The 26,980-nt window shown below is 42.6% G+C and overlaps 5 protein-coding genes and 2 long non-coding RNA genes across 7 annotated transcripts; all 7 read left to right on the plus strand.

The window, feature by feature from the left end:
• Positions 1-1,797, plus strand: LOC109483603. The gene is made up of 2 exons (XR_002141023.1): positions 1-714; positions 902-1,797. It is a non-coding gene; the product is annotated as an uncharacterized LOC109483603 (long non-coding RNA).
• Positions 1,798-3,572: 1,775 nt separating this feature from the next.
• Positions 3,573-5,596, plus strand: LOC109483548. Its single transcript, XM_019786583.1, has 3 exons — positions 3,573-3,686; positions 4,150-4,323; positions 4,651-5,596. Exons 1-3 carry the CDS (start codon positions 3,573-3,575, stop codon positions 5,524-5,526), a joined length of 1,164 nt encoding a protein of 387 aa, XP_019642142.1. The 3' UTR covers positions 5,527-5,596.
• Positions 5,597-7,727: 2,131 nt separating this feature from the next.
• Positions 7,728-9,818, plus strand: LOC109483547. Its single transcript, XM_019786582.1, has 3 exons — positions 7,728-7,848; positions 8,427-8,606; positions 8,942-9,818. The coding sequence occupies exons 1-3, from the start codon at positions 7,735-7,737 to the stop codon at positions 9,812-9,814; spliced, it is 1,167 nt and encodes a 388-aa protein (XP_019642141.1). The 5' UTR covers positions 7,728-7,734; the 3' UTR covers positions 9,815-9,818.
• Positions 9,819-12,025: 2,207 nt separating this feature from the next.
• On the plus strand, positions 12,026-13,513 carry LOC109483520. The gene is made up of 2 exons (XM_019786552.1): positions 12,026-12,323; positions 12,548-13,513. The coding sequence occupies exons 1-2, from the start codon at positions 12,027-12,029 to the stop codon at positions 13,511-13,513; spliced, it is 1,263 nt and encodes a 420-aa protein (XP_019642111.1). The 5' UTR covers position 12,026.
• Positions 13,514-14,826: 1,313 nt separating this feature from the next.
• On the plus strand, positions 14,827-16,265 carry LOC109483553. Its single transcript, XR_002141016.1, has 3 exons — positions 14,827-14,919; positions 15,604-15,694; positions 16,220-16,265. It is a non-coding gene; the product is annotated as an uncharacterized LOC109483553 (long non-coding RNA).
• On the plus strand, positions 16,201-17,423 carry LOC109483521. The gene is made up of 3 exons (XM_019786553.1): positions 16,201-16,380; positions 16,770-16,873; positions 17,250-17,423. The coding sequence occupies exons 1-3, from the start codon at positions 16,201-16,203 to the stop codon at positions 17,362-17,364; spliced, it is 399 nt and encodes a 132-aa protein (XP_019642112.1). The 3' UTR covers positions 17,365-17,423.
• A 587-nt stretch (positions 17,424-18,010) lies between these two features.
• Positions 18,011-25,340, plus strand: LOC109483532 (cytochrome P450 1A1-like). Its single transcript, XM_019786565.1, has 12 exons — positions 18,011-18,112; positions 18,919-19,061; positions 19,534-19,707; positions 20,036-20,129; positions 20,245-20,403; positions 21,174-21,295; positions 21,668-21,754; positions 22,345-22,470; positions 22,909-22,973; positions 23,340-23,514; positions 23,907-24,066; positions 24,910-25,340. The coding sequence occupies exons 2-12, from the start codon at positions 18,920-18,922 to the stop codon at positions 25,103-25,105; spliced, it is 1,500 nt and encodes a 499-aa protein (XP_019642124.1). The 5' UTR covers positions 18,011-18,112; position 18,919; the 3' UTR covers positions 25,106-25,340.
• The last annotated feature ends 1,640 nt before the right edge of the window (positions 25,341-26,980 follow it).

Consider the following 26,980-nt stretch of genomic DNA (forward strand, 5'->3'; position numbering starts at 1 on the left):
CTGGTTGAATTACCCCCGTTTAGAACTGGGCTAATCAGAAAACAGCGGAAGACCACCAAACCCCCACTTCTATAAGCCTGCTACAGAGGCTATGTCAGAATACTTCTGAAGGGGGGTGCACAATATATAATGATGTACAAAATTTGTTATCTCAACACAATGTCCTATACCAACCACATTTCAAATAGTGTATTGAGAGGAAGCTCCATTTAGGTTGGTTTTACCAACCCACTGTAACCTCCTTAGTTTTACAGCATGAAATTCACATCTGTAAACACTTGTAGTAACATTAGGCATGACAAATTGTCTAGCGTGATATAGCCAGCTGCTGCGCTGAAAAAAAATACTATTACAGTAACTGATACAGAGATACATTGGTCCTTAACAGCTATTGCTGAATGGAAGGATAACTGTGAAAACATTTAACAAGAAAACAAATCCTGCACCCCCTGAGACTAATGGTACATTCTCCATGAAGGCCACCTCACCAACTGTGCATACTAAAGTGTATATCTGTAAATATGTGCAAATCAGCCTATTTTGCAAGCAGGTATTACCATAGACATTGTTGATAGTTGAAGAGATATGCCTACTCACTGGTGAACGCTGTATGATTATGATGTACTAGATGGAAATGGTTGAACTGTATGCCCTATACACATGTAGGATACTCTGAATAATATGTAAGCAGATTGGTCAGGTTTTTTTTTGTAGGTCTTTTCCAGCCTTTGCATTTCAGTGTCTATCTCAAGTGGTGCACGCTTTCTTGGGGCTAGCCTCCTGCTAGCCCTAAAGAGGAGTACTGCTAGAAAGACATACTAAGTGTTTCAAAAACACTGAGACTGATTCTCACATCTGCTTGGAGATTAGGATGCTATAGGATTACATATACATATTGCAGAGTCAGCAAAAGTGACGTATATCATCATGTGTATTACTTAGGAAGAGAAGTTGAACATATTCTGGACCCTAATTTAGCTTTTGCACTACCCAATTCTGTAACATTATTTTTCAAAGATGTAAAATTAAATAAGCATGCAACCCTGTCATGTAGATTTTTTGTTCATGTTTGATTCAAAGTTCTATTTTTGGTTGTGATTGATGATTATGTGATGAAATTTAAAGACTTAGAAATTGATAATTTCTTACAAAAAAAATCAACGCTGTGATAGATTGAAGGTCCCCAAAGTTTAAAGTGAAAAAATATTACGTTTGATCGTCCCAACTATGATAGATATAATAATGATGGAAAGTATGATTATTTGCCTGTACCGTGTGGGTCTTAGTTATGATTTGTTTTCAACTGTCTTGTTCATCAATGTTTTGGAAAAGAAATCTTTTATTGTTGAACAGAAATTATGAGGCCTTCGATGTGTTTCTGCCTTCCATGCAGTATTTCTGTTCTTTATAGAATCATTACTGGAAAAATCATCAGACTGGTACAATGGCTTTTGTATGTAACAGTTTGAAAGACATTTAGATGTCTTCATACATGTACAAATGCTTGAACGTAGACAGAAAACTTGTTCTATAGGTAGAGCTGAGTACCTAAACAAACTAAGGACTGCCTTTCCACTGACCATATATTGTAACAGCTCCGGAGTTAGGAGCACATGCATGTGTCAGATGTGGTATGTAATGGGTGGCAGGCAAAGAAGGCTACCATATTGTATTACAGACAGGTGTTTCTTTGTTAAAAGTTGGTTTGTGGCTTACATCATACATATATACAGACGACAAAGAGTTATGTTATTTTCCATATTCCTGTTAGCCATCAATAAAAGTATCAAAACACTCCTTTCTCTGGTCACTTTTTTTAAATTTCTGCCTGTGCTAATTATTTCTTACACGCATAGGCTGGCTTTAATCATGGCTAAATGTATATTATCCTTTATAGTTTACATGGTTGTACAGTCAAACCTGTGCTAGTGCTAGTAACCAACCCTCCATACATAAGGACCTCCTGGCCATTTGTTGCTTCCACTTTTCGGTGTCCATGGTACTTGGTCATTATCACCCGTTTTGCAGGGGGCGAGCTTCAACGTTCTTCTGTACCAAACTAGTCTCCACCAGACTCCTTTGCAGGCTGAATAAATAGTTGAAATCGCCATAAAAGGGGGGTATCATTTAATCTCCAAGCAGGTCCCTCTCGGTGGCAAAAAGACTATCAAATTGGCCAGGCAGTATCCATTAGCTAGAGAAGCTCCGCGGCCACCGACGGTGGGGGTAGCGACAAAAAAACGCCCATATATATAAAAAGGTAACGATCATTCCCCCACAACCTCTGCTTGGACAGTAGGTATCATTGGCCAGAGGAGTTGGCCGGCCATATGGCCAATGATATCCGCATTTTAGGCCGATTTGTACCATTTATTTAGCCTGCAAAGGAGTCTGGTGGAGACTAGCACCAAACGACGTCACTTCCATGTTTCCTCTCACGTCCGCCTTGGGGATCTCCCATTTCAGCACCAAGGACATGGCCTGGCTACAGATACACAGGCATGGGCGCTTAGCCCTGGTGGTCTCAATGCAGGGATTTAGGCTTCGGCTTATTTTTGGCGTGTTTTTATCGGGCTATCTCATTTTTGCGTATCTTTTTTTTTCTCTCCAGGCTAAAAATGTACATACAGTTAGAAGGGAGGTTACATTCTGAAAGAAAGGAATCTACAATGTCGCAGATTCCTTTACGACATACCATTGAATATTTCCTCTATTAAAGAATATCTTAGTAACACCGAGATCATTTTAGAGAAACACTAGTCTATTTCTGACTAAAGTTAAGGTAGACGAAACTTGGTAAAATGTTGTAGATCACCTGTGTTTAGTATTAATGGTACATTTCCACATATTCCACGTATTCATATAAGGAATAAGTTTATTTTCATGTTTTTGTATCCACGTTTTCGTGTCGCCTATTTTCCAGACCTAGGGTAACCTCGTATTGTGTAAAGTTGCGCCGTGACCTTTGAACTCACCTGTACGTTCAAACCCGGAAGTAACTTAAGGCGTCGTCTCACCTGTCTACGTCGTAAGGTAAGTACCTCATGAATTTACCTGTAATTTTTCAAGTATACGTTCATTTCTCGTAACAATGCACATCCTTAGAATACTTCTAGTTGAAACTGCCTATTATAAGATGTCTACAAGCTCACAAAGACTACGAATCTAGTAAAAATTTAGGAAGTATTCAGCACCATCTAGTTTCGCTTTCGTACTGTGTTAAGAGGCCTCAAGGGGTTTCACGCCTCGAATTTTATTATCTTTAGCTGCCTTTATTTTTCATAAATTAGCTTCCATCGGTGAGACATACAGTACTGGCATATATGGCTAATTCAGGTTAACAGAATAATACGATACTAGTAAAATTGCACTGTATACTACTAGAATTGCACTTTATTCCGTATAATTGCACTGTATACTCTGGCACCCCTGTCTTAATGTCACTGACGAAAGGTAGTGGATGCTACCTGAAACGTCTGACCGTTTCCAGTTGCTTGAGTAACTGTTTTTTTTTTTTTTGCGAAACAGCATAATAGTTTATTATTATTCCTATCTCTGACAGACCAGTCGCCATGTCAGACAGACCCATGTCCGAGAAACACCGGGAACTTCTGAGGAAGAACTACGTCCCCATCTCACGTGACCTGCACGCTAACCACGTCATTCCCTACCTGTACCAGGAAGGGGTATCTGAATTTTTATCTGTATAGATAGAATTTTTATAGATAGAATTTTTATCTGTATAGATGGGACTAGGTAGGTAGGTAGGTAGATAGGCTTAGTCGGTATAACCACCTTTCAGCGTAACACATTAGCTTGTACGTAGTATAGCCGGTATCGAACCGCCCTTCGGCGTAACATACCAGCTTCTGTTTCTGTATACAAGTCGGTATAAACGTCCCTTGGCGTAACACATCAGCTTCGCAGCTGCCATGGCTATATTCCACCGAAAAACATGTTACGCCTAGCCTCTGCGCATCTCTAAACATTGTTTAAAACTATATATTGATGGTGCCCCAACTGTACTTGGTGACAGCGAGTTACACTCTGCAAAAACTCTGCACTAGGGAAAAAACACTTTTTGCACACCTTAATCCTTGGTTGATAACTCTGGTACTTGAAGGCATGACTATTTCTTGTCCTTTTTAGGTCCTGACGGAGGAGATGAAGCAGAGGCTGGACTCTATCCCTGACGAGAGGCGACAGGAGAAGTCCAGGAAACTCCTGGACATGTTACCCACACGAGGACACAGGGCCTTTACTGTCTTCAAGACATCAATGGAGGAATCTGGATTCCCTTTCCTGGCCAAACTTCTCGACGAGGTACTAGTATATAGTGTCTTTTTGATTGGCTGAAACTTTCGATGTGTACCCTCCCTGTTTCGTAACTGTTACAACTCAAATTCTGCATTGTTTACCTTAGCTGTATGTTGGTGAACAGTGAAATACATCTAAATGTATGTGTCTGTCGCAACGAATTGGCTACATATTTTGCTACTGTGATAAAAAAAAAGAACTTGAGTATTAAGGAGCACTGTAAAACGATGCTGTTTCTGTCTGTTTGTTTGTTTGTTTGTTTGTTTGTTTGTTTGTTTGTTTGTTTGTTTGTTACAAAGCAATTGACCAACACTTTAATTCGTCTCCGTACAGCCTCCACCGCCAGAGCTGCCTAAGAATATCGAAGGTGCTGAGTCAGCGGTCTCAATCGAAGACGTTCCGGACGGACCTCTGAAGTGGCTTCGTCTTAAGTTTCAACCCTACAAGTCTTCTGCCTCGGCACAGAAGATGATACGAGGTTGTGAAGCCCTGGAATTGGGGGCGAAACTTCTCGGCGACAGCGACTACGAGGAACCAGAGGGCGTGGTGAAGATAGTAGAAGGGTTCATGATTCAAGAGCGCCTCAATCCGCGAAGTCTGAACCGCGTTCTCTACAAGTCTGACCACCTGGACTTAAATCAGGAACGCTTGGGGGCGCTTTTAACCAGTATGGAGGACAAAAACCGTGCCTTCAGTTCCTGTTTGCTCCTCCAGGCGGCGCCCCTTCCCGTTGACGAGAATCGAGCTGCGGAAATCAGGAAGGTCCTGCAAGTCATCTTGAAGAAAGGAGAAGTCGACCCTCTTCACAAGTATCTCCACCACGTCTACTGCATGCTGGGTGGAACGATTCTAGAGATGAACTATGATGACCCATCCCCAGCCTTGCCAGCTTGTACCAGCGCTCTTACCTACAGGCAAGACTACGCCCTAGCCGTGCACCTTGCAGCCGAATGTTCCATGGTCCTCTCGCCGGCTGATGCAGTGGAACAGTTCCACCGCTACCTTCAGCTGGCCCCGCCGTGCGACAAGCGGTTCCACTGGGCGCACTACTTTCTCGCCATCCTATACAGCCGCCAGTCGGAGCAAGAAAAGGCAGAGGAACACTATAAACTGGCCACGGAAAAGGAGAAAAATCTGCTCCCTTCGTATAAGGTTGGGTGGGCGAAGGAGCAAGCACAGATGGTCCTGTCAGAAGTGCCTACTCCGTGATGAGTACCGTTAAGGAAATGTCTAGAGTTAGGTGTTCAAGGGTTAGTTGTAACAAGTCGTTCGGTGTAATGTAGCCAGCTGCCGCCGCGCCGCGTGCCTGCGAAGCTGGTATGTTACGCCGAAGGCTGGTTATACCGGCTATATAGATACAGATACATCTACAGATACAGAAGGAGGTTATATGTAGAGTGTAGACCCAGTTAAGTCTCCTTGGTACCAGAAAACAAACTTGAAAAGTGCCTTTATTTTGTGGTGCTATTTCAAAGAAAGTCAAGTCTGATACAGTAAATTAAAGTACGGATACTTGGGCCTTAGCTTGGTCCGATTTTGAGATAAATATCTACACAAGAAATCAATTTTAGATACTTCAAAGGTTTTATTCTTTTATTCAAGCCTGGCGAAAAGGAAGAATATACAGAGAATCATGAGCAAACACAACGAATCAATTTTAGATTCCTCAACATTTCTTCTAGAACAGAACAATCATGAGCAAAGTATTTCAATGACCACTATTGTGGAAGAGCTTACGATTACGTAAACGGACTTAGTATGTTACTCGGAAAATCAGTGTTTATCCTATTATGAAAAAGATATGGATGAACTCTGTTAAACTCTAAACTTCAAGAGTCAGATTTTATATTATGTATATGAGACGTATTATGTTGTATTAACGTGAAGTTGCCAAAGATTTTAATAATACTTATTATCTAAATTAAGTAAAATAAGTATTATCTAAAGCTGTCAGTGTTATTGCTAACTCATGTTGCTGAGAAATATTAGTCATTATTAATATATTATTATCATTGTTGCGATCATCATCATAACATTGCCTTTACTGGTGTTGGAGTACGAAACTGCAACACAGCTTTAATCTATCGGTTCTTTGGGCGGAGGTTTCACAAGTTTATTAGTTTTCTCATGTTGTACGTGTAGGAATTATGTACATTTGTACGTTCCGAGCCGAGCTGCCTTGCAGGCCTCTACATTTGCCTGCTACTAGCCCAGAGTCAAATATTTGCTTCGCAGTTTCTTGCCGATTAAACAGCAATTCACCAGTAAATCAGGAGGATTTCGAGTCTGAACTTGGTGTATACTTTGACAACCAGAATAAAGATGTTTGCAACACACTAGTTCTGGAATTCTTCAATGTCTTACCATTTATCTTTAATAGCTGATATACAAAAAAATGGCACTGCGGCGTCGCATACTTTATTTGCAACTTCCCAATTATCGTAGAGTGGAACTCATTGCCACCAAGCACAGTTGGGGCATCATCACTAGAAAGCTTTAAACAACTGCAATTTAATGTGCAAAGATTGTGTGTAACAAATCGTTCCGTGTGATATAGCTAGCTGCCGCCACGCCGCGTGCCTGCAAAGCTGGTGTGTTACGCGAAGGGCGGTTATACCGGCTATACCAATGCAGATACAGAACTTTGGCTTCGTCTGTACCTGGGACTATACCTGGGCGTGGCGTGACCTTTCACCTTTCGAACAGAGCAATGACGTACCCGGAAGTAACGGAGCTCACCTGAGGCAACCCTGCACACCTGGGCGGTACTCAAGGTAAGGATGACGCTGATTCTTAAGACATTTCCATCGTTGTTCTTGTTTCATGGAGATTCTTCCAACTTCTATAAGTGGTTCCTTCGGGCATTGAAGGTACGTAATCGGCTGTTAAATCAGGGCTTGTGAGTTATACGCATAAGTTTTTAGAGCAATCGTGGCCATGCTTCATCACCTGGTTACAGAGCAGCACAGTGAATACGTAGCGTTACTGCTTTGTATGCTCTCCCGAAAGACGTAGGTCATAGCTGTACTAATGTAGACAGCTAAAGAAGAGGTTGAGCTCCAAAGTACATACATTTTAACTGTGTACGCTGTTTGTACATAGTTTAACCTACGAAATGGTACTTATGCACAAAGTAAAGGTGCCCTAAATCTTACGCCCACATAAACAACATAAACCTACAGTCATATGTACACGCAACCACCTTAAGGACCACCTGGCCATGGTGACCACGTTTTGGTGGTTAAAGTTATTTCTCCATTGACCCAAGCATTAAGAACCCTGTCTATATTGACCACCTGTCCAATGTGATCATTTTCGTCAGGTTCCCTGTGTAGTAGACACTAGTGACTAGCTATAGTATTAACAGAATCCTCGTCGTCTCTCTTTTTTTCTTTCATCTAAGATCGACGTTTCGCCATGGCAGACGTGCCTATGTCAGACAGACATCGTGACGTCATCCGTAAGAAGTACGTCCCCCTGTCACGTGACCTAAAACCCCAGTACGTGCTGCCGTACCTGTACCAGGAGAAGGTGAGTAGAGTGTTTGTGTTTATTCCATCTCCATCGGTGTGACGTTAACCTTACAGGATACAGGAGTTTTCATGTACTGCGGTGTGCTAGATGTCGGTAAGCTTGAGGAATACATCCCCTCTACTATATAATGCACAACTGTAACGTTACCCCCGAAAATAGTTTCATCAGGTTGGTTAAGTACAGGATACAGGAGTTTTCTTTTACACAACCAAGATTTCTCACCTAAGTGCTGACGTTTCGGTGTCTATATATATAAGACATCTTCCTCAGAGCTTCGGACTGGAGTTATGCTTCTCGCCTCTAAATGTATGTTATTTAATAATGCTATTCTAGTCAGAAGCTCTGAGGAAGGTGTCTGATAGACACCGAAACGTCATCACTTAGGTGTGAAATCTTGGTTGTGTTCAAGAAAACTCCTGTATCCTACACTTTACCAACTATTTTCGGGGGTAACGTTACAGTTGTGCATTGTATAGCAAAGTGGGTGCATTCCTCAAGCTTACCGACATGTAGCTCACCGTAGTCGTCCTTTAGCAATACTTGAACTTTTTAGATATGAACGTGTATAATTTCAGGTTCTAACAGAAGAGATGATGGAGGATTTAGACGCCATCCCTGACCAGAGGCGAGGCTACAAGGCCAGGAAACTGCTGGACGTCATCATGACCAGAGGAGACCGGGCTTTCGGCGTCTTCAAACAGGCGCTGGTGGATGCAGGGTATAGACACTTGGCTGAACTTCTAGAAGAGGTATGTGTGATTACATAGCTATAACATCAACATTGCTGTTGGGCAATGTGTGTGTGTGGATGGATGGCGTTTACCACCAAGGACAGGTATGCGTGCATATGTGTGTGTGTGCGTGTGTGTGTGTGTGTGTGTGTGTGTGTGTGTGTGTGTGTGTTTGTGTGCGAATGTGTTTGTGCGTGTCTGCGGATGGCGTTCAGCACCAAGGACAGGTATTCTTGCATATATGTGTGTGTGTGTATGTGTGTGTGTGTTTTATGTGTGTGTATGCCTTAGTTTCTTTATTGTTTTCTGTATTTTTCATTTTTGAAAGAAGAAATAACCAGTACTTTAATCATCTGCAGCCTCCAGCGTTGCCCAAACCATCCGTCGAAAGTGGGCTGCACCAGTACGTAAGCCCGCCAGAGGTCGCTTCGGAGGAGGTTCCCGAAGGACCGCTGAAGTCCCTCCGCCTGAGCCTACAGCCGTACAGGGCCACTCTCTCCGGCAAGAAGATCATCGAAGGCTGCAGACTCATGGAGCTGGGAGCTGAGCTCCTCAACAGCAGCGGTTATACCGACATGGACGGCTTAGCGAAGGTCGTGGAAGGGTTCATGGCACAAGAGCGCCTCACTGCACACAGCTATGAACGCTTTCTATACAACTCCGACCACTTGGCCTTGGACAAGGCACGGGTAGCCGACCTGATGGCCAACCAGCTACACCACAACCCCACCGACAGTACCTGCCTGTTCCTCCAGGCGGCGCTTCTACCGTTCAACGAGACACGCGTACGGGAGATGAGAAAGGTGGTGGACGTGATTGTAGAAAACGGAGAAGACCCGCTACACAAGTATCTTCACCACGTCTACTGCGTGCTGGGAGACAGCGTGCTGAATCTGTACCGCGATAGCCCTTCTAGTGCCTTACCCGCTTTTACAAGCGCGCTGATGTACAAGCAGGACTACCCGACGGCTGTGCATCTAGCAGCCGAGTGTTCCATGGTCCTTTCACCGGTAGATGCAGTGGAACAGTTTCACCGCTACCTGCAGCTGGCTCCTCCGTGCGACAAGCGGTTCCACTGGGCGCACTACTTTCTCGCCATCCTGTACAGCAGGCAATCCGAGCAGGAGAAGGCGGAGGAACACTATAACCTAGCCGTCCAGGCAGAGGAAAAACGTCTTCCAACGTCGGTGATGGGGTGGGCGAAAGAGGTGGCACAGAAGGTGTTCGCTTAGAAAGAGATACTAACCATACGTAGAGACTGTAATGCTGGATATCTATTTTTTTTCGTCAAAGGTTTTGTTTTCCGTTTGTTTAACTGTTTGTTTGCCTGTGTGTCTGTAGTTATTTGGTCGCTGAAAGAGATCTTCAATTGTTTGTTAAAGATTATTAATTCCCGTTTTTAATTGGGGTACAACTACTAGTATTAATTCCTTGTTGACTTCTTAAACCATGTATATAGAGATGAAATAGAGATTATGACTTTAAAGGATGGAGGACAGAAACATGATGATACCTTTCTAGAACTTATTGATACGAATAACAATGGTTAATAGTTCGTAGTACGTAGTTAAACGTTTAAACTTACTTTCAATCAAAATGTCATGCATACTCATGTAGTTTAAGAACTATACACTGTAACAAACGAATATACGTGGCTGTAGAGTAGCTTTTGGAAAACGCGCCAAGTCACCTATAACCTTTCACCTTTAACCCAGCGTCGGTGGTCGTCCCGATGACGTCAAGTGTATATATTCCTACAGTCTGCTCAGATCCGGAAATTCCCGACGCTATATTTAGCGTTGGACAACCTTCAAATTCGTTACATCTGGGACTGGGGGAAAACCAGGGGCCTAGGAAAGTGTCCTGTCTTCTGAACAGATCTATACAGTCAAGTGAAAGTGTTCGCATACAAGTGAAAGTGTTCGCCACGTTGACAGTACTGTGTGTTTAGATGAGGGCGGGGTGACACCATTAAGGTTAGTAGCCTAGTAGTAGGCCGTCTTCTTCATGTATGGCCATGTATATGGTTTGTACATGTACTATAGTGCTAGTATAAACATGTTACATGCACTGTTTGTTGGCACACAGCCCTTTCCATTTGATTTCGTGACCTTACGTTTGCGTGAATCCGTCTGTGTGACAAGACAATTATAAAGGGACGATTCGTTAGAATAAGTATTAAAGCGGAGACAGAATGATGATTTTGGTCAGTCAACCGGTATGACGGGCTTTTTGTGTGTACGTTAAACAGACCAGCTTACCGCTCGGGGCCGGCTGGGTAGTATCTATTTTGAGATCGGTGTAGAGTTTCGCAGTAGATTTTCATGGTTTCGGTTCTACGTAGTACGGTACTTCAAGGTGTCTATTTTCACAAGATGCTTTGTGTACGACTACACAAAAACTGTGTAACGCCAACTCTGCCGTCCGCGGCTTTAGTGGCCGCTCCCCGCAGCAGAGAGGCCGCACTTTTCGGGGGGCGGCTGGATGTTGGGCGGCCAGCAACCGCAAAGCGATTTAATCAGGCAGCACAAAAACGGTTGGCTTTTGCAGTAGTAGTAAATACCATACCAGTATAAAGACTTTTGTATGCTCACTTGGCCAGACTTGACTTGTATTTCACTACCATTGTTACGTCCAACACTGTTTACAAAGTAAATATTATCAGGCCAACTTAACTGACATTTAATTTACTACCATACGTAAATCAAACATTAGCCTCCGTAGCAGGCTTCTAGAACTGGGGGTGTGGTGGTCTTCGGCTGTTTTTCTGATTAGACCAGTTCTAATTTCCCTTTGAGAGACCGACCCCGCGCATGCAAAAAAAAACGGGGGTAATTCAACCAGGCCAGCTATGTTGTCTCAAGGAGCTTATATGTTGTCCATATGCAATCAGAAAATAGCACATAAAAGCTCCCGAAGACCCCCAGTTTTTGGCATGCTATGGAGGCTAACATTTCGTGCAGTGTAAGCGTCGACCGGCCATAATCGCCCGGGCCTTTAGTACACACTCCATTGAACGTAAATCACCTGGCGGGCCTTGGAGTGTTCTGGTAATCCTTGAGTCCATTGTGCGCAGCGCTGCCTGCATACCTGCTTAGGCAAGTTTTACCCTAGCCTCCTGTGCAGGCCTCCAGGCGGGTGGAAGTTTTGATACTACTGCGTAAATATGGGTGGCTGGTTGCAGGATGGCCGGCCTAAGAACGCGTTAAAAATTCTGCAAAACGCAGTATCAAAACTCCCACCCGCCTGGAGGCCTGCACAGGAGGCTAGTTTTACCGCCGCCCTACTTAATTAGCCGCCATGGCGGATAGAATGCTTAATCAGATACCTGCTCATAACACATGATACATGATCAGTTACCATAAAATGCCGCATTGGAATATCAATAAACTATTTTTTGTTAATTTGTTTTTTATTGCTTCAGTCGGTGTTACACCAGGAAAGATGTTCGCCGTCAGGGAAAGGCCGATGTCCGACCATCATCGTGACGTCATCAGGAAGAAGTACGTCCCGCTGTCACGCGACCTGGACGCCCGTTACGTCACACCGTACCTGTACCAAGAAGGAGTTCTTACAGAAGAGATGCTAGAGGATCTAGACGCCATCCCTGACCAGAGGCGAGGCTACAAGGCCAGGAAACTGCTGGACGTCATCATGACCAGAGGAGACCGGGCATTCGGCGTCTTCAAACAGGCGCTAGTGGATGCAGAGTACCAACATCTGGCCGAACTTCTAGAAGAGGTATCTGCGATTTTTGATCTCCTGTGTTCATTTTGATTGAGAATTTTTGTAGAAAGGACAATGGAAGTACCTGTATGTCTAGTATTTCAGTGTGCATATAATTATATAAAATATCTAGTAATTAGTACATGCATTTGTATGTGCAATGGTCATTGTAATTGGTAGCATTGTCAAGTAATTGAATAACGCTTTCAATGCTTCTTCATCCTTCATCCTTCATACAGAAAAAGCTGTCCGAAACGTCCATCGACAGGGAAAACGCCAACATCAAGCGGTCGTCCTCAGGCGTCAATTCAGACGACGTCCCTCCCGGGCCGCTGAGGCTGTGGAGACTCAGTCTGTACCAGTTTAAAAACTCTCCAACAGCTCAAAACTTCATCAGAGGCTTCAGGTTGATGGAATCCGGTGGGGAGATACTCGTCAACAGTGAGTACAGAGACGTGTCGGGAGTGGGTAAGGTTGTGGAAGGGTTCATTATCCAAGAACGTCTCACTCCTAGCAGCCATAACCACTTCCTCTACAGCGCCGAAGGGCTCTGGTTGAATAGGGAAAGGATGGAACAACTCTTGGGAGACTTCCCAAACTGCAGTTCCTGCCTATTCCTCAAGGCAGCGCTGATGCCGTTCGACGACGGTCGAACCCGCGCGATTAGGAAGGCGTTAGACTTTATTCTCAGGAAGGGGAAAGAGGACCCGCTGTACAAGTATCTTCACCACATCTACTGCGTTCTCGGAGACACAATTTTGAACCTAAACCGTGACAATCCAGTAGCAGCCGTTCCGGTGTTCACAAGTGCACTCATGTACAAGCCCGACTGTTTTCTCGCCATTCACCTTGCAGCAGAGTGTTCCATGGTTCTATCCCCCCAAGACGCCACCCAGCAGTTCCATCGGTACCTGCAGCTGGCCCCTCCGTGCGACAAGCGAGTCCACTGGGCGCACTACTGCCTCGCCATCCTCTATAGCTGGGAGCCAGATGAGTCAGAAAAGGCGGAGGAACACTACAGACTGGCTGTGGAGGCAGAGGCAAACCTTCTCCCGAACTTTGTAACGGGCTGGGCGAAAAGAGAGGCGCAGAGACACCTCAATGTGGGTGCACAGGAGGACGAAACCAAACCCATGCAACCTCTAGATACAAAACCCATGAAAGTCCTTGATGCAGACGAGACAATACCTATGAAATGCTTATAGTGGACGTCGATGGTACCTAAAAGATCAAGTGCCTTTTAAAAATCTTACGTGATAAATTGTGATTTCGTTTTCATTGTCATATAGTTCATCTGTGTGCGCCTGTATTTTGGATATTTTTCAAACGATTTACAGAACGTCCAACATTCCAAGCTCTTGTAAACAGATTTTTTTCAATGCTATCTTCCAAAGTTGGTCTACGATATGGCGAATAGACTAGAGGAACGAACCAATTTCAGATTGTCGCTTCTGGGTTTTGTTCCAGAGATGCTACGCTTATCTGCAACCTGTCTTGCCGCTGGGTTAGTATATTGTGTGTCGAAGAATAGCAAACTTCTTTGACTAGGCTAGATAAACAGTGTAACTAACTTTTTTTTAGTACATTATGTTATTCAACACCACCACTAAAGAGACAGACTCACATGGGGTATAACCTGTCCGTGACATCTTAATATCTTATCAGTTATGTTTGCTGATTCAGTTCTATCAGTTTCCGGATATGTTATTACTGACAACTACTCTAAGGAGCTTAAATGAAGAGACCCTCTCAACTGGTTCGCCCCTTAAAGCAAGTGGTGGGAGTATAACAGGATTTCGACGACAGCTAATGACCATGTCTTTTTTCGTTTGCCTTTATTCCGTACGAGTTTGCCCATGAGTCTACACTGTCTGGTGAGACTTGCCTTTGTCCCGGAGTCCTTGTAAAGATGCCATCAAGAATTCTGAGACTACACGGGGTATGGCCTCCTGTGGCAGCGTGATGAAAGAGAATGTCAAGTACATATGATAGAAGAACAGATTACAACAGCTATTCTTACATTGACTTTGAAAAACAAGCTTGCTAACAATAATATAAGGCCACAGCAAGTAATTTTTATGGATGACATCAGCGCGCGCATTAATTTTCGCCTGATTTTGAGGAAAAAAAACAAGAAATTTTGTTGTCCTTTGACAATGGTCACCATGCCGAAAATGGGCAAAGATGTCTGTTGCCATGCCGGAAGGTGGACGGCACAAAACTTGGAAGAGAGGCTCTGATTTAATCTTTTGTTTCTTTCTTTGATGCAGTGATATGTGATGATGGCTGTGTATATGATGTTCGCATTGAATAAAACCCATTTGTACAATGATGGAGTCTTTTTTTGAGACTTTAAAATGTAGGAACCTTGTTTTTTCCGCCCGTCTTGTTTTTTTTTCGGCCGCTCGCATTAGATTTGGAGTCGGCGGAGGATGTCATCCATAAGATTTACTTGTTGTGGCCTAAAGGGGGTAAAAGGTGATTCGTCTGACTATCATTCCCGCTGGGTCCACAACTGCTGTGTTTGAAGACGTTTCGAACGGCTCTGGCAGCGGCGTCACACTTTGCTATGCAGCCACTACTGCTGGTTGTCCTCGCCTGCGCTGCGCTGGTAATATTTCAATTTCTCTTCTTCATAGAAGTATAACTGGAATATAATTTTCCCTGTAGTCTGTAAACGTGTTAGAAATTATCAGCATTTGATTGTTCTGAATCCTTTTAGTTTTCCGTTGATTTACTCGTTGAATTTGTTGGTAACGTTTGTGTAACATTACAAATCAGTGGTTACCTTTTGTTTTGTTGGCATGATTTTGTGGCCGACGTGATGATTGCGACCGGCCTTCACGCCTTTCAAAGCATCACGCCGGTTTCTCTTGTTGCCTTTATTGTCACAAAATTGTCACATCGTATTGCTACAAACGCATTTCTTTTTCTGCTACCGCATCTCCTGGAAGAGCTAATATTAAATTTTGTTGCATTTTTTTCACGATGTGTCTATCGAAATATAAGAATCTAAGATACGATTTGGTGGGTTAACTGACTATTAGTATATCGTCCTTGTTGTTGTATGTTATTAATTGTCACCATTTCGTACTCTCCAAGCAGAGGTTTGGGGTATTTTTAGCGTGTTTTAGCCTTTTTTATCGGGGTTTGCACTGAATTTTTTTCCTGAATTTTTTTTGGTGGGAAAAAAATTCAGTGCAAAAGAGAAACCCCGATGTAAAAGCTTCAAAACACGCTAAAAATACCCCCAAAACCCAAACCTCTGCTTGGAGAGTAACCATTTCGACCAAAGGCTCTGCCCACAGAGGTGAGAGGCAACTATGGCTGTCACCTGCTGTCCACTGATGAGACCGATTGTGATCATCCTGATCATTCCACCAGCTGTTAGTATCATATTGTGTTCTACCTTAGAAAAATCAAACTCATAACTCTATATCAAATATCCTTCTTGTGGGATTTGATATAATACATGGTCGATGCGCTAAAGTTTCACAATTCAATCTATATCACTGCAACAACACATTATAATATATATTCAGGCATCCAGTGTATTTTTAGGGCTTGGAAACCTGATTTTTCAAAGCCAATGTTCCGATACTGGTCTTATTTATCTACATACTGCTTTAAACCACATTATACCAATGTATATTGAACCTCATGAAGCAAAAATTGGAAAATTCTGAAGGAAAATGGATACTGGAAGGACCATGGGCTGATTTTTAGGGTACCACCCAGAAAATAAATGACTAGTCTTGGGGCTTGTTTCTGTAGTTTTAGATGCCCAAAGAAATGCTGACTCAAATGTGCTAATATGAAGCAGTATGTGTAAATATGACAAAGATTGCCTTATTCAGAATATTCCAGTTTTGCTGCACTGAAATCGCATTGGATGCCTTTTAACCGAACAGATTATGCTTTCTACCACGGGACGGCTCCCTTGTCATCCTCGGGATCTTCTCGCGGGAAGCGCCACGTTCCCCAAGTATTGTACAGAACCAGCCACCGTGTCCTCCTGTACCGAGGCGTGATCTACGAATGGGGCGTGGGCTCGACCGAGCCCTCTGAAAAGGTTAGGGGTTATTAATATTAGTATAGATAGAATACAGTTGGTTTTTAGGATTTGTTTTTGAGATACAGATTTCTTCTATTCCGAAATAAAATTCAAGATATCTTCCATTCAAGCACACCAGCTTCTGTATCTGTATTTGTACATGAATAGCCGGTATAACCACCCTTTGGCGTATGTTCTGGTATCCAGATATTACATATACAGCGGGTCTGGCCGTTTCTAGTGTGCGCGCTAAATAACAACAACATGCCCCGCAACACTAATAGTATCCAACCGGCTGGGGCAAGGTCTTCGGCGTAACACACCAGCTTCGCAGGCACGCGGCACAAAAAATGCAAGTCACATACTCACTCCACAGCTATTTTCTTTTTACTTCTTCCAACATGTAGGTCGCCTGGGAAGGTTGTCGTCCCCTAGGGCACTGCGATGTTACATGGTCAAGGAGAGCCGCAGGGTACAGCTCTTGCACTACCGCAGAAGTTACCGCTTACAGGTAGGCAGAGCTTGAATATGTGTTTTACAACTTTTCACTGACTGTGAAGGGCCTATTGAGCCCCTTACTGTATATATCAAGAGGATTCTGTGCCAGGATGCTCTCTCTCTATGGAAACCATTCACTACAGCCTCCAACATCATGGTAACCAACAGTTCTCAGTCTGACAATAGTCAGCCAATGCAACGAAGTTTAATTCCTCTTCCTCCATCATATATCAAGTACCTTTCTTTCTCACCATAAGAGCTAGAATGATGACATATTACGACATCTGGGTATGCATGAATAGTCAATAAATTAAATATCATTCAGATAAGAAATGCAAGGGAAGAGAATCGAGATTCATGTGTAACTTTTTTTCCTTCTACTTTGGCAGCCGAGCGTATAAGGGACGATACGGTCAGTACACTTGGTATTCCAACAACTGCCACCGCTACGTCAACCGCATGATGCGCTATCTGCGCTCCGACTGCTCACGTTTCCCGCGGTAAACCGTCGATCTACAACTGACAAACTGGTACATGCTGCCAGTCTGCAAGGCTCTTAACAGTTTCGGTGATCCCATCATTTTGCCGGCACATAAGAAGGCGGAACAAAGTGGATGAAAACAACGTGTCTGACTCTCATCACTGACCTAGAAAATGAACAGCTAGAAGCTTTGTATATAAAACGGACAGACGTTGTAGTAGAACGTCCTTGGAATAATTGTACCACGCGCCATCTGCCATGTGGCAGTGACACTTTGACTTTCTTCTGTTACATCTCAAGATGTCTCAAAATGTTGACTAAGTCGACATGGTATCTATAGACACGTTTTAACACTTTAAAATTGGTAAATATCAAGAAGACTGTATGTAGTGATCAGTTATGGCCTTGGATAAAAGTTACGTGTAACGTTATTAGCTAATAGATCTGAGTACATGCACGCTTTTCAACATTTAATCTAACACAAAATGCTATTAAATTTTGTATCTTGTCAAAGTCCTTAGTTTGTGGAGTCAATCATTGTTGCTCTTCCTGTGCTGTAGAAAATTACCTCCTAGGCAGTCCAGCGGACATACCGCGACGTTATTCGAATATCAGGCGTCATTAGCCTCTTAGGGTCAAAGGTTACCAAGCCGTTGGACGGGTGAAGTTTTGGGTCAGTGGTTTGTTTACGAAGGCCAGGTACCTTTGAGTTTGAGCTACGTGTCACCACCAGCGTTTCTACATTCGGCTGCCTTGTTCCAGAAGGAACAGGTATGATTCTTAGGGTAAAGTTAACATGTTTAAAGTTGTGTAGAGTAAAGTTTTGGTGAGTTACTGCCCGCCACAAGTGAAACCCAGCACCTAGATATAGGGACCCCATGTAGCGTAGAAAGCGAGTATAATTGAGTCGAAAAGTATCCCAAACTATCATTCTAAATTTACTTGTGGAAACGTCTTGTGTTACTCACTGAGTGCCATATACCTTTTGCACATTCTACGTCTTGTTTTTCTCACTTATCTATTGTTGTGGCGTAATGTAATTATTGCAGCATAATGTCAATAGCACGAGTTCGCACTGTTTACGTCCATGTAAATTGTAATAGAGTTCATGGACAAGGATGCACTAGTCTAGTAACCTACATAATGCAGGTGGTAGTGTTGTCACTGTCAGCCACACCAGACAATTTTGTTCATCACAAGTCTTCTTTAAGTACCTTACTCCTGCCTTAAATAGCTGCTGACACCATGGGCATCTTTCTCACTGACTCTCAGCATGATAAGCTTGATGCTAGACTGATTGCAGAAACCATTGAACATTCAGATTTACATTTTCTTTACAGTTTTATGACAAAAATCAGCCTCACAGCATGAGGTACATGTACAACAAGCTGAATTGCACTGATTTGTACACTCGTATGTGGCCAACCATCCCCCACCTGATGATGATGTGGAAGAACATTAACTTACATACAAAAAATAAAACTCAAGCAAGTGTTTGAACCAATGCTATACAAGCGTTACATACAAAATACCTACAAACTGTTTTTGTTTATTTTTTCCCTTCAATTGTTCCCCAGCATGGCTAGTTGGACTGTATGGCTGATGACCGCATTGGTTGGCTTGACCACCCTGGTACTGGTCAGCTGGGTACTGGACATCATCAAGCGCTGGCGGATGCCACCTGGACCCTTCTTCTGGCCAATCATTGGCAACCTCTTAAGTAAGTAGCCTCTACCAGGCTTCAAGAGGCAGCTAGAAAGAATACAAATGGCCAAATATATAGCAGATTGACACCGCTGGAGAGTACAAATTGCCAGCAAAACTGTACTCTCCAGCAGACCAACTCCCCTGGCATGTTATCTGTCTATTTGGCCAATTTCTACTCTTTCCATCCAGCCACCTCTCAAAGCCTGGTAGAGGCTATTTTGTAAATCTAAGTACCCACAGTTATTTCTGTATCTGCTGTGAAACCGGGGCATTGAATGGCTAGGGGAGCATATCACACAACACACATCACACATGTCCAGCAAACTTTAATTTTGTTCTAGGATTTCTCACTAAATTTGACCCCTGCATACCACCAACACTTTGTGGCACCGTAAGCTGTTGATACTGTAGCAAAAAAGTTTGTCAAAAATGTACTTTGGACTTTTCCATGATGCTACTTCTTTCTTTCCTAAACCTCCCCCCAGTGTTTGGCGGGCAGTTCTACCTGACGTTTATTGAGTTGGGTAAGAAGTACGGCGATGTGTTCAGTCTGAAGCTGGGCATGAGAGACGTGGTGGTACTGAACAGTCTGGACGTCATCAGGGAGGCCTTCGTGAAGAAAGGGGCAGACTTCGCAGGCAGGACACATACTATGACAGGTACATATACTTATAATTATCTGGCCGGTTGTCTCTCAAAGTACTTGAACATGTGCCTATTTTTTTATTGCCATGCGTAACAGCTAGTGCTGTGTTCCAGTTTAAGGCATTATGAAAATCATTGGGGACAAAGTTCCATGTCTTAAAATCCCACTGACTTTTCTCCATGGTTTATAAGTTTGTTTACAAGTTTTTTTTTTAAATGGTGAAGTGCTCATTGGTACAGAAGTAGTGTACCACCAAGTGATGAGTGTAGGTACTATAGTATACTTATAATAGTCTTTATGAAAATTATCGTCTATGAAATTTACCTTTTCTCCTATTTCAGGAGACCTGGTATCAGAAGGCAGGAAGGACATTGTGATGGGAGACTTCACAGCTACGTGGAAACTGCAGAGGAAACTTTTCCATGGTGCAGTCAGGTAGGATAGTCTCTTTATGCCAATAAGATCCATGTATTGTGCTGGTTCTAAACTTTTGTTTCCTGAGAATGTTCAGAATAGAAGTCAGTGCTATAATATGCTTGGTGCTTTTCAGAGCGTATGCCACAGGGCACACCTTAGAGGAAAAGGTACAGGGAGCCCTGAATGAGGTCATCGCAGAGTTCTCCAGTATGGTGGGGAGACCTGTGGATGTGGAGGATCACATTTTCAAACTTGTTCTCAATGTGGTCTGCTCTGCCAGCTTTGGTCACAGGTATGTCGGTGAAGTTTAAGCATTAGGTTAAGGTTAGGCAGAACAAGTCACTGCATTAAGAGGCTCTTTTTACACAACCAAGTCTTCTATTCAGCTGACATTTTGGTGTCCGTCTGTCACCTTCCTCAGGGCACTTTTCTAACTGGTTCACATCGCGCAGCAGAGATGTGCTCCCAAATTCAAAGTATTCACACTCCTGTATATTTGGGACTGCACTGTAGATACATTTCCCTGTAACCTCTTGGTTGTGTAAAAAGAGTCTCTTTATTCAGACTAGTATGTAATAAAAAATAATTCAATAAACTGGATACAATTTCTGAAGAGCAAGATATTTCATATAGCACCCACTGTCTTTTTTCACTGATGTTTCAGGCAGCATCTAGCCTGGATACCATCCTGCTTAGTTTATGTCCACTCCTAAGTCACTGTTTGGATGGTAGCCACTGCGAACTTAAACTAAACATGGTAGCATCCACTGTCACTGATGAAAGATTATCAATGAGTGGTGCTCTCTGAAATGTCTGACACTTTAGAAATTTATCTGCTTGCTTCCTTTGTATTTTGTATTACATATTGGTCACAGATATATTGTTTGTATCTGTAAGACACTTGGGTTGCTGGTTTTGAGTAATAATGTACATGTATGTAATAGCTGTCATGTAAAGATGCTGCTGTAACTTTACACAGTAATTCAGTTGTTGTTTTTTTCTCTAAAATATGGAAGCTGTAGAATTTTCTGTTTCATACATTACATGTCTTACATGTAACAGGTACAAGATGGAAGACAAGGATTTCCAGTTCCTGTTGAATCTCAGCAAAGAGTTCTTCGAGATCGGAGCACAGGGGATGCTGGCTGATATCTATCCTTCCCTCGGCTTCCTACCAACTCCTAGTAAGTCTTTTTTTCTTCTTTGTTTTCAGCAGTTAGTTTTAGTAAGTACATTAGCTATTCATACCGGAAATCCTACTTAAAGTAATAAGTGTGGTGGGTTCTTTAATATGCAAGAGGTGTGTCTGTTCTAACTATTCATTGAATAGGATAGAGTGGATTCATTCCTAAGCTAACCGACATCTCGCACATGCAGTTGTCCCTTAGTATCTGGAGCCACATAGTTCCTGTTTAGAACTTTTATTCAGCCTGCCACACTGAGTTATGAATCCACTCTACTATATACTGCAGTGAATAGGAGTTACAAAAGACTTGGTTTCATCTCTGAGTACAGCTCTCCTGAATTCCGACTAATTTTGCTCTGTTCCCCTCCAGCCAAGACTGCCATGGCAAAAGGTATGGGTGAGTTCTTCGAGTACTTCAAGCGAGAACTGGACCGACATGTTCAGACATTTGACCCAGGTAACTATGGGATCTTTGACCCTGATAAGGAAACAGCCTGGGTGCCATCCGATTTGTAACCGTTACAGCAATCCCAATTTTTTCAGGGTTTCAATAATTTGATGGCCCCCATGCTACCAGGGAAATTCTCCTAATAGCTTGTTTTTGATAAGTACAATGTACTTAAAGTACAATGTGTTTTTGATAAGTACAACAGTCAGGTATGTTCCATCCAAGGGACTGCAAACCTATCCAGTAATGTGCATATTGCGAGTGACAATAGCTGGGAACTCTAGATCCAGAACTCTAGATCCAGAGGCAGGGCCACTTACCACTGGACTAACGCACACTACAGTACTGTAGGTATACATTTTGCAGACCAAGGTTTATTTTCACTACTAGTATTTCACTACCAGTATTTTGTTCGATGCACATAACTTTTAACATTTTGTCTTACTTGCACATAACATTTTGCCTTACCTGCCTTATGCCCTCCTCTTCTAAGTATAGCAAGTGATAAAGGGCGGACCTAGGCTTTAACCAAGCAACTTTCATCTTGTATATTCATTGAAATAAAAGATGATTTGAAACCTACTCTCTTTATTTCCCAGATCACCTTCGTGACATCACGGATCACTTCATTCAGCTCCAGCGGGAGGCGGAGGATGAGGGAGATGAGGACATCAGGTCTCTCACGGACGTTCACTTCAGACAGACCGTCATCGACATCTTTGGTGGTGAGAGAACTTTATGGATGACATTTCTTAAAGCCCATATTCTGGAGCAAAATTGAGCAAAATTGCCTCTAAAATTCTAGTTTTATTTTATAATAGCAAAATGTTTTACAGCGTATGCTCAGTTTTAATTTTAGTGACATTTACAACATATCCTCACGGTCTATGATAAACTACAGTACCTGAGGATATCTAACCTTCACAGACATATAATGTGTTTTTGTGCTTTTGTTTATTCATGTAATTCTCAAATTTGCAGCTTTTTCATTTTAGGCATTAGGGAAGAGATAAGGGTCATACAAAATATAAAAGATACAGGTTACAAGATCGAAGTCCTAACAAATCCAAAACATATATTTGTACAAAGTCTAGTAATACATTGTAGATGTACACAATATCCTTACACACACGTTTTTTTAAATTCTTTATTAATCACTGCAGCTGCCTTGGACACGACTGTCCAGACCATGCGTTGGTCTGTGCTGCTCCTAGCTGCCCATCCGGAGGTACGAATATGAATACTGTTTATTCACATTGATTGGCAGCCAGTGTTGGCTGAATTGTACAAGTATTACATATTAAAAACTTGAAAGAAATACACTTTAAGAAGTATGGCATTGACAATTAAAATTAAATAGGTTTCAGATTTTCATAGGTCAGTCCATTTAAAAACAGAGGCAAACTACTGAGGCTTATTGCCTGAAAGAGGAAGGGTTTTCTCTTCAGTTCTAAATTTTGGTGTGGAGATGTGGTTTCCGTTTTTCAGGGACCGCTGTGTACTCTGCTGCAGAACCAAGGAATGCAGAGGGTGGTTGACATCCCACATTTGCTTGAAGCAAGGACATTATACAGAAGAGTGTTGTTCTGTTTAGGTACAGCAGAAGCTGTCCGCCGAGCTGGACAGCGTGGTGGAGCAGGACAGACAGCCCATGCTGTCAGACCGGACAGCACTGCCATACATGGATGCCACCATTAACGAGGTTCTGAGGTTTGGGATTGTGGTGCCGATAGCGATCCCTCACGCTACGACTGTGGACACTACACTGAGTAAGTTAAAACTTTTGTTAGAACTCCAAGAAATGTTGTCATCCAGATGAAGCTGATTTTTAAATCTAAATCCCTTCTGACATTTGCTGACATCTACAATTCATCAGAGAATACTTTGGGATTTTTTTCTAAATTGTGTTAAAACACATTTTATCCTTTTGAAAGAAAGCTCACCTGTGTTGGTAGATTATCCTTAGTTCCATAGAGTTTTTTCCAACACAAGACTGTTGGTTCATACTGATGAAGATAGATGAGATTGAGTGAAAATTCATGGTGAGTCTTCTTCTTGTATTGGAACAAAGCCTAAACTTTAGAACTACAATGTATAAACATTTTATATCCATAAACAGCATCTGTTATGGCACTAAACAAGCTGCCTTTGTGTCCCTCAGGAGGTTATGAGATCCCTGAAGGCACTTGGATCATGCCCAACCTGTGGAACGTCGTGCGGGATCCTGAGATCTGGGGAGATCCCGACTCCTTCCGACCAGAACGCTTTCTGGACGACGACGGGAAAGTCTTACCCAAACCGTCTGCACTCCTGCCATTCAGGTAGGCAAGGCATACATTTCAGAAACAAAATTCTTTAGTTCTTTATTCACAACTTTACAAAGCGTCACTCCACCGTCAGGGAAAGGTTAGTGTTAAGTGCTTTCCCAATGGCACAACATCGGGGCAATTGGTCTGAGTATTGAACCCCGGACCTATTGCTTCTGAGTCCAACGCTCCAACGGTTGTGCCACCGATGCCACATAACTGCTTGTTTAACAAGAACCACTGTTTTTTGTCTATTTCATCAGGGCAATTATGACTGGTTCACTGTGCAGTTAGGTGTTACTGTTACAATACAGTGCCAAATGTAATTGTTACCTACATAGATATTAGGTTACAGAATATGACAGATGCCATGGTTATCAAAATGTTGACTCACAGGTGTGATCCTATCAGCCCCTGACAGAGACAGTTTGTATAACTCAGGCTCACAAAGCTCAAGAAGAAGCTCATTGCACCCCACTCTGACTCATTTCTGCAGTGCCGGTCGTCGAGCTTGTCCAGGTGAACCCATGGCCAGAGCTGACATCTTCCTGCTGCTGGGGGGCCTGGTGCAGAAGTTCAAGGGAACTGTAGACATGCTGAAGTTATAAAACGTTAAAATATGAGTTTTCAAACAAACGTGCAGGACAAGCTAAGCTAATTCTACCCTACTCTGACTCATTTCTGCAGCGCCGGTTGCAGAGCATGTCCAGGTCAGAACCCATGGCCAGAGCCGACATCTTCCTCCTGCTGGGGGGCCTGGTGCAGAAGTTCGAGGGAACTGCAGACAATATGAGTTTTCAAACACTTGTGCAGGACAAGCTAAGCTAATTCTACCCCATTCCTCGATTATTTCTGCAGTGCTGGTCGGAGAGCTTGTCCAGGTGAACCGATGGCCAGAGCTGACATCTTCCTCCTGCTGGGGGGCCTGGTGCAGAAGTTCAAGTTCAGCCTGCCTGAGGGGGAGGTTCCACCCGACCTTACACCTGACCCCAAGGGCGCCGGCCTCTTCAGTATTCCCCGTCCTTATAAGGTGATGATGACCCACAGGAAGTGAAAGCGGTGACCCAGGAAGTGAATGGCTGTAACCTGGTGAAGTTCTAGATATTGTATATTCATTTAATTTTCCTGTGGCTTTATTTTGTGGTCACGGTTGAAAGAATTCTGTAGTACAGTAACCATGCATTAAAAATATATATTTGTAGTGTCATGAATTTGCGGTGGCACTTTTGAAACTGCAGAAATAAGGCCACAGCAAAAGTTGAAAGATTTTCATTATTTTACCCTAAAAAGTGCTATCTTGAAGAGTCTGTTATGATTAAATCCCATACTGACAAAAAATTTTTCAATGATGTAAAATTTTCACTTTTGGAACTGTAAACCTAAAGTATATTAAAATGTTAATGACAGATTACCATTGAAGAGTTTAATATCAAGTAAAATAAAACATTTTAATCTAAAGATTTCTATTTCTTAACAAAACAAAAGTTTTAATCTAAAGAAAAATACTAAGGGCTGTGCTAGGACAAGAGTTATATATATGTAGAGATATGTTACTTACATCTATCTATAATCCATCCTTTACACATATACTTGAGGTGGTAGGTTATTCTTTAGAAGTTAGAAAGAATTGATGTAAGGTTATTCCATGAACTTGATAGTTCAGAATAAAGGTTCCCACCAATGCCTTTTTTGAGACGTGTTTGTTGTGTGTGTTTACTTCAGTGGGAAAATGTGTGTTAATCACTATGTATGTCAGAACAACATCCTCCCTCTTTTGGGAGAAGATGGCAATCCAAGTGGGTTGTCATGTACGAGCCTTGGACGGCTGAGCTGAGCTGTCTTATGGCTTAGGAGACCACTACTTCTCTGTCTGGGAAGTTAGTGACTCAAAAACTAGGGCCCTCCGCAGTGCCCTTAAGGCCGGTCTGGCCGCACCAGACTGTGCCGCATGACGCCACGTAACACAACGTCGCATTATGTTATACTCTTAACATCAAGAAAAACCTTCATTTATAAGTTCATTTTACCCCACAATTTCCCTGATCCCTCTAGCCCTCCCCACAATACCGTGTTTAATATTGTTTAATTAATTTTGGTAAGGCCACAGCAAATAAACTTTATGGATGACATCCTCAGCAGACTCCAAATCTAAAGCGAAAAAAAAAGCGGGCTATTAAAACAAACAAGATTCCTACATTTTCAAATTTTTTTCCAATTCAAATTCTTTATTTCCATACCAACATCACAGACATACAATATGGAATTATAATGTTGCCTGAATGGCATTGGTATTGGCATTTTACATTGTAAACCTTGTTAAGCAAGAAATTATACCTGGTATTGTGGTAGCCTGGCCTGGCAGGCACCTAGTTTTTTCCATAAACCCTGTTGTTACTTTTTCCTAATCCTCAGAAAATGTATGTGACTTGATGAAATAAAGATCTTATTGATATACAGGCTTAAATGTACTATATACTGTATATATGTACTAAAATACATCAATCCCTCGCTTGTCCATGGGTATACTGTTGTGTCAAACAAAGCGTCTAGTAGTAAAGTATTGCGGCCACAACTGCAATACTTAATACATGGAACTGATGGTGAGTTCAGCACCAAGGAGAGGTCCACACTGGTAATGTACATTAACAAATAGGGGAGGGGTATCCACAAGTTTGGGGATATAAACACTTGCTGTGGCAGAAGGTATCCTGATCGTTGGGTTTGGCACGGAAAACAAGTCTAAAATTGGTTGACGAGAATAATTACTTTTGATTGGTGGGGGAATGGTGATGGTTAATTATCAAAAGCAATAATGATTAATCTCGTTGGCACCCCTATGCAATTATCACACATGGTACGGTCCATTCGACCAGCTGCAGGCATAGTGTGACCACGCTTTCGTGTGGGGTGCGGTGTGGGACTTCTCTCC

The sequence above is a fragment of the Branchiostoma belcheri genome, unplaced genomic scaffold, assembly GCF_001625305.1.
Source record: "Branchiostoma belcheri isolate BF01 breed outbred unplaced genomic scaffold, Haploidv18h27 scaffold65, whole genome shotgun sequence".
NCBI classification, from domain to species: Eukaryota; Metazoa; Chordata; class Leptocardii; order Amphioxiformes; family Branchiostomatidae; genus Branchiostoma; species Branchiostoma belcheri.

Coding starts and splice junctions, on each gene's coding strand:
- LOC109483532 (XM_019786565.1), top strand. CDS start 18,920: ATGGCTAGTTGGACTGTATGGCTGATGACCGCATTGGTTGGCTTGACC. Junction 19,062..19,533: donor AATCATTGGCAACCTCTTAA/GTAAGTAGCCTC, acceptor ACCTCCCCCCAG/TGTTTGGCGGGCAGTTCTAC. Junction 21,296..21,667: donor CGGCTTCCTACCAACTCCTA/GTAAGTCTTTTT, acceptor GTTCCCCTCCAG/CCAAGACTGCCATGGCAAAA.
- LOC109483520 (XM_019786552.1), top strand. CDS start 12,027: ATGTTCGCCGTCAGGGAAAGGCCGATGTCCGACCATCATCGTGACGTC. Junction 12,324..12,547: donor TGGCCGAACTTCTAGAAGAG/GTATCTGCGATT, acceptor TCCTTCATACAG/AAAAAGCTGTCCGAAACGTC.
- LOC109483548 (XM_019786583.1), top strand. CDS start 3,573: ATGTCAGACAGACCCATGTCCGAGAAACACCGGGAACTTCTGAGGAAG. Junction 3,687..4,149: donor CCTACCTGTACCAGGAAGGG/GTATCTGAATTT, acceptor TGTCCTTTTTAG/GTCCTGACGGAGGAGATGAA. Junction 4,324..4,650: donor TGGCCAAACTTCTCGACGAG/GTACTAGTATAT, acceptor GTCTCCGTACAG/CCTCCACCGCCAGAGCTGCC.
- LOC109483521 (XM_019786553.1), top strand. CDS start 16,201: ATGCCTTTTAACCGAACAGATTATGCTTTCTACCACGGGACGGCTCCC. Junction 16,381..16,769: donor CGACCGAGCCCTCTGAAAAG/GTTAGGGGTTAT, acceptor TCCAACATGTAG/GTCGCCTGGGAAGGTTGTCG. Junction 16,874..17,249: donor GCAGAAGTTACCGCTTACAG/GTAGGCAGAGCT, acceptor CTACTTTGGCAG/CCGAGCGTATAAGGGACGAT.
- LOC109483547 (XM_019786582.1), top strand. CDS start 7,735: ATGGCAGACGTGCCTATGTCAGACAGACATCGTGACGTCATCCGTAAG. Junction 7,849..8,426: donor CGTACCTGTACCAGGAGAAG/GTGAGTAGAGTG, acceptor GTATAATTTCAG/GTTCTAACAGAAGAGATGAT. Junction 8,607..8,941: donor AACTTCTAGAAGAGGTATGT/GTGATTACATAG, acceptor AATCATCTGCAG/CCTCCAGCGTTGCCCAAACC.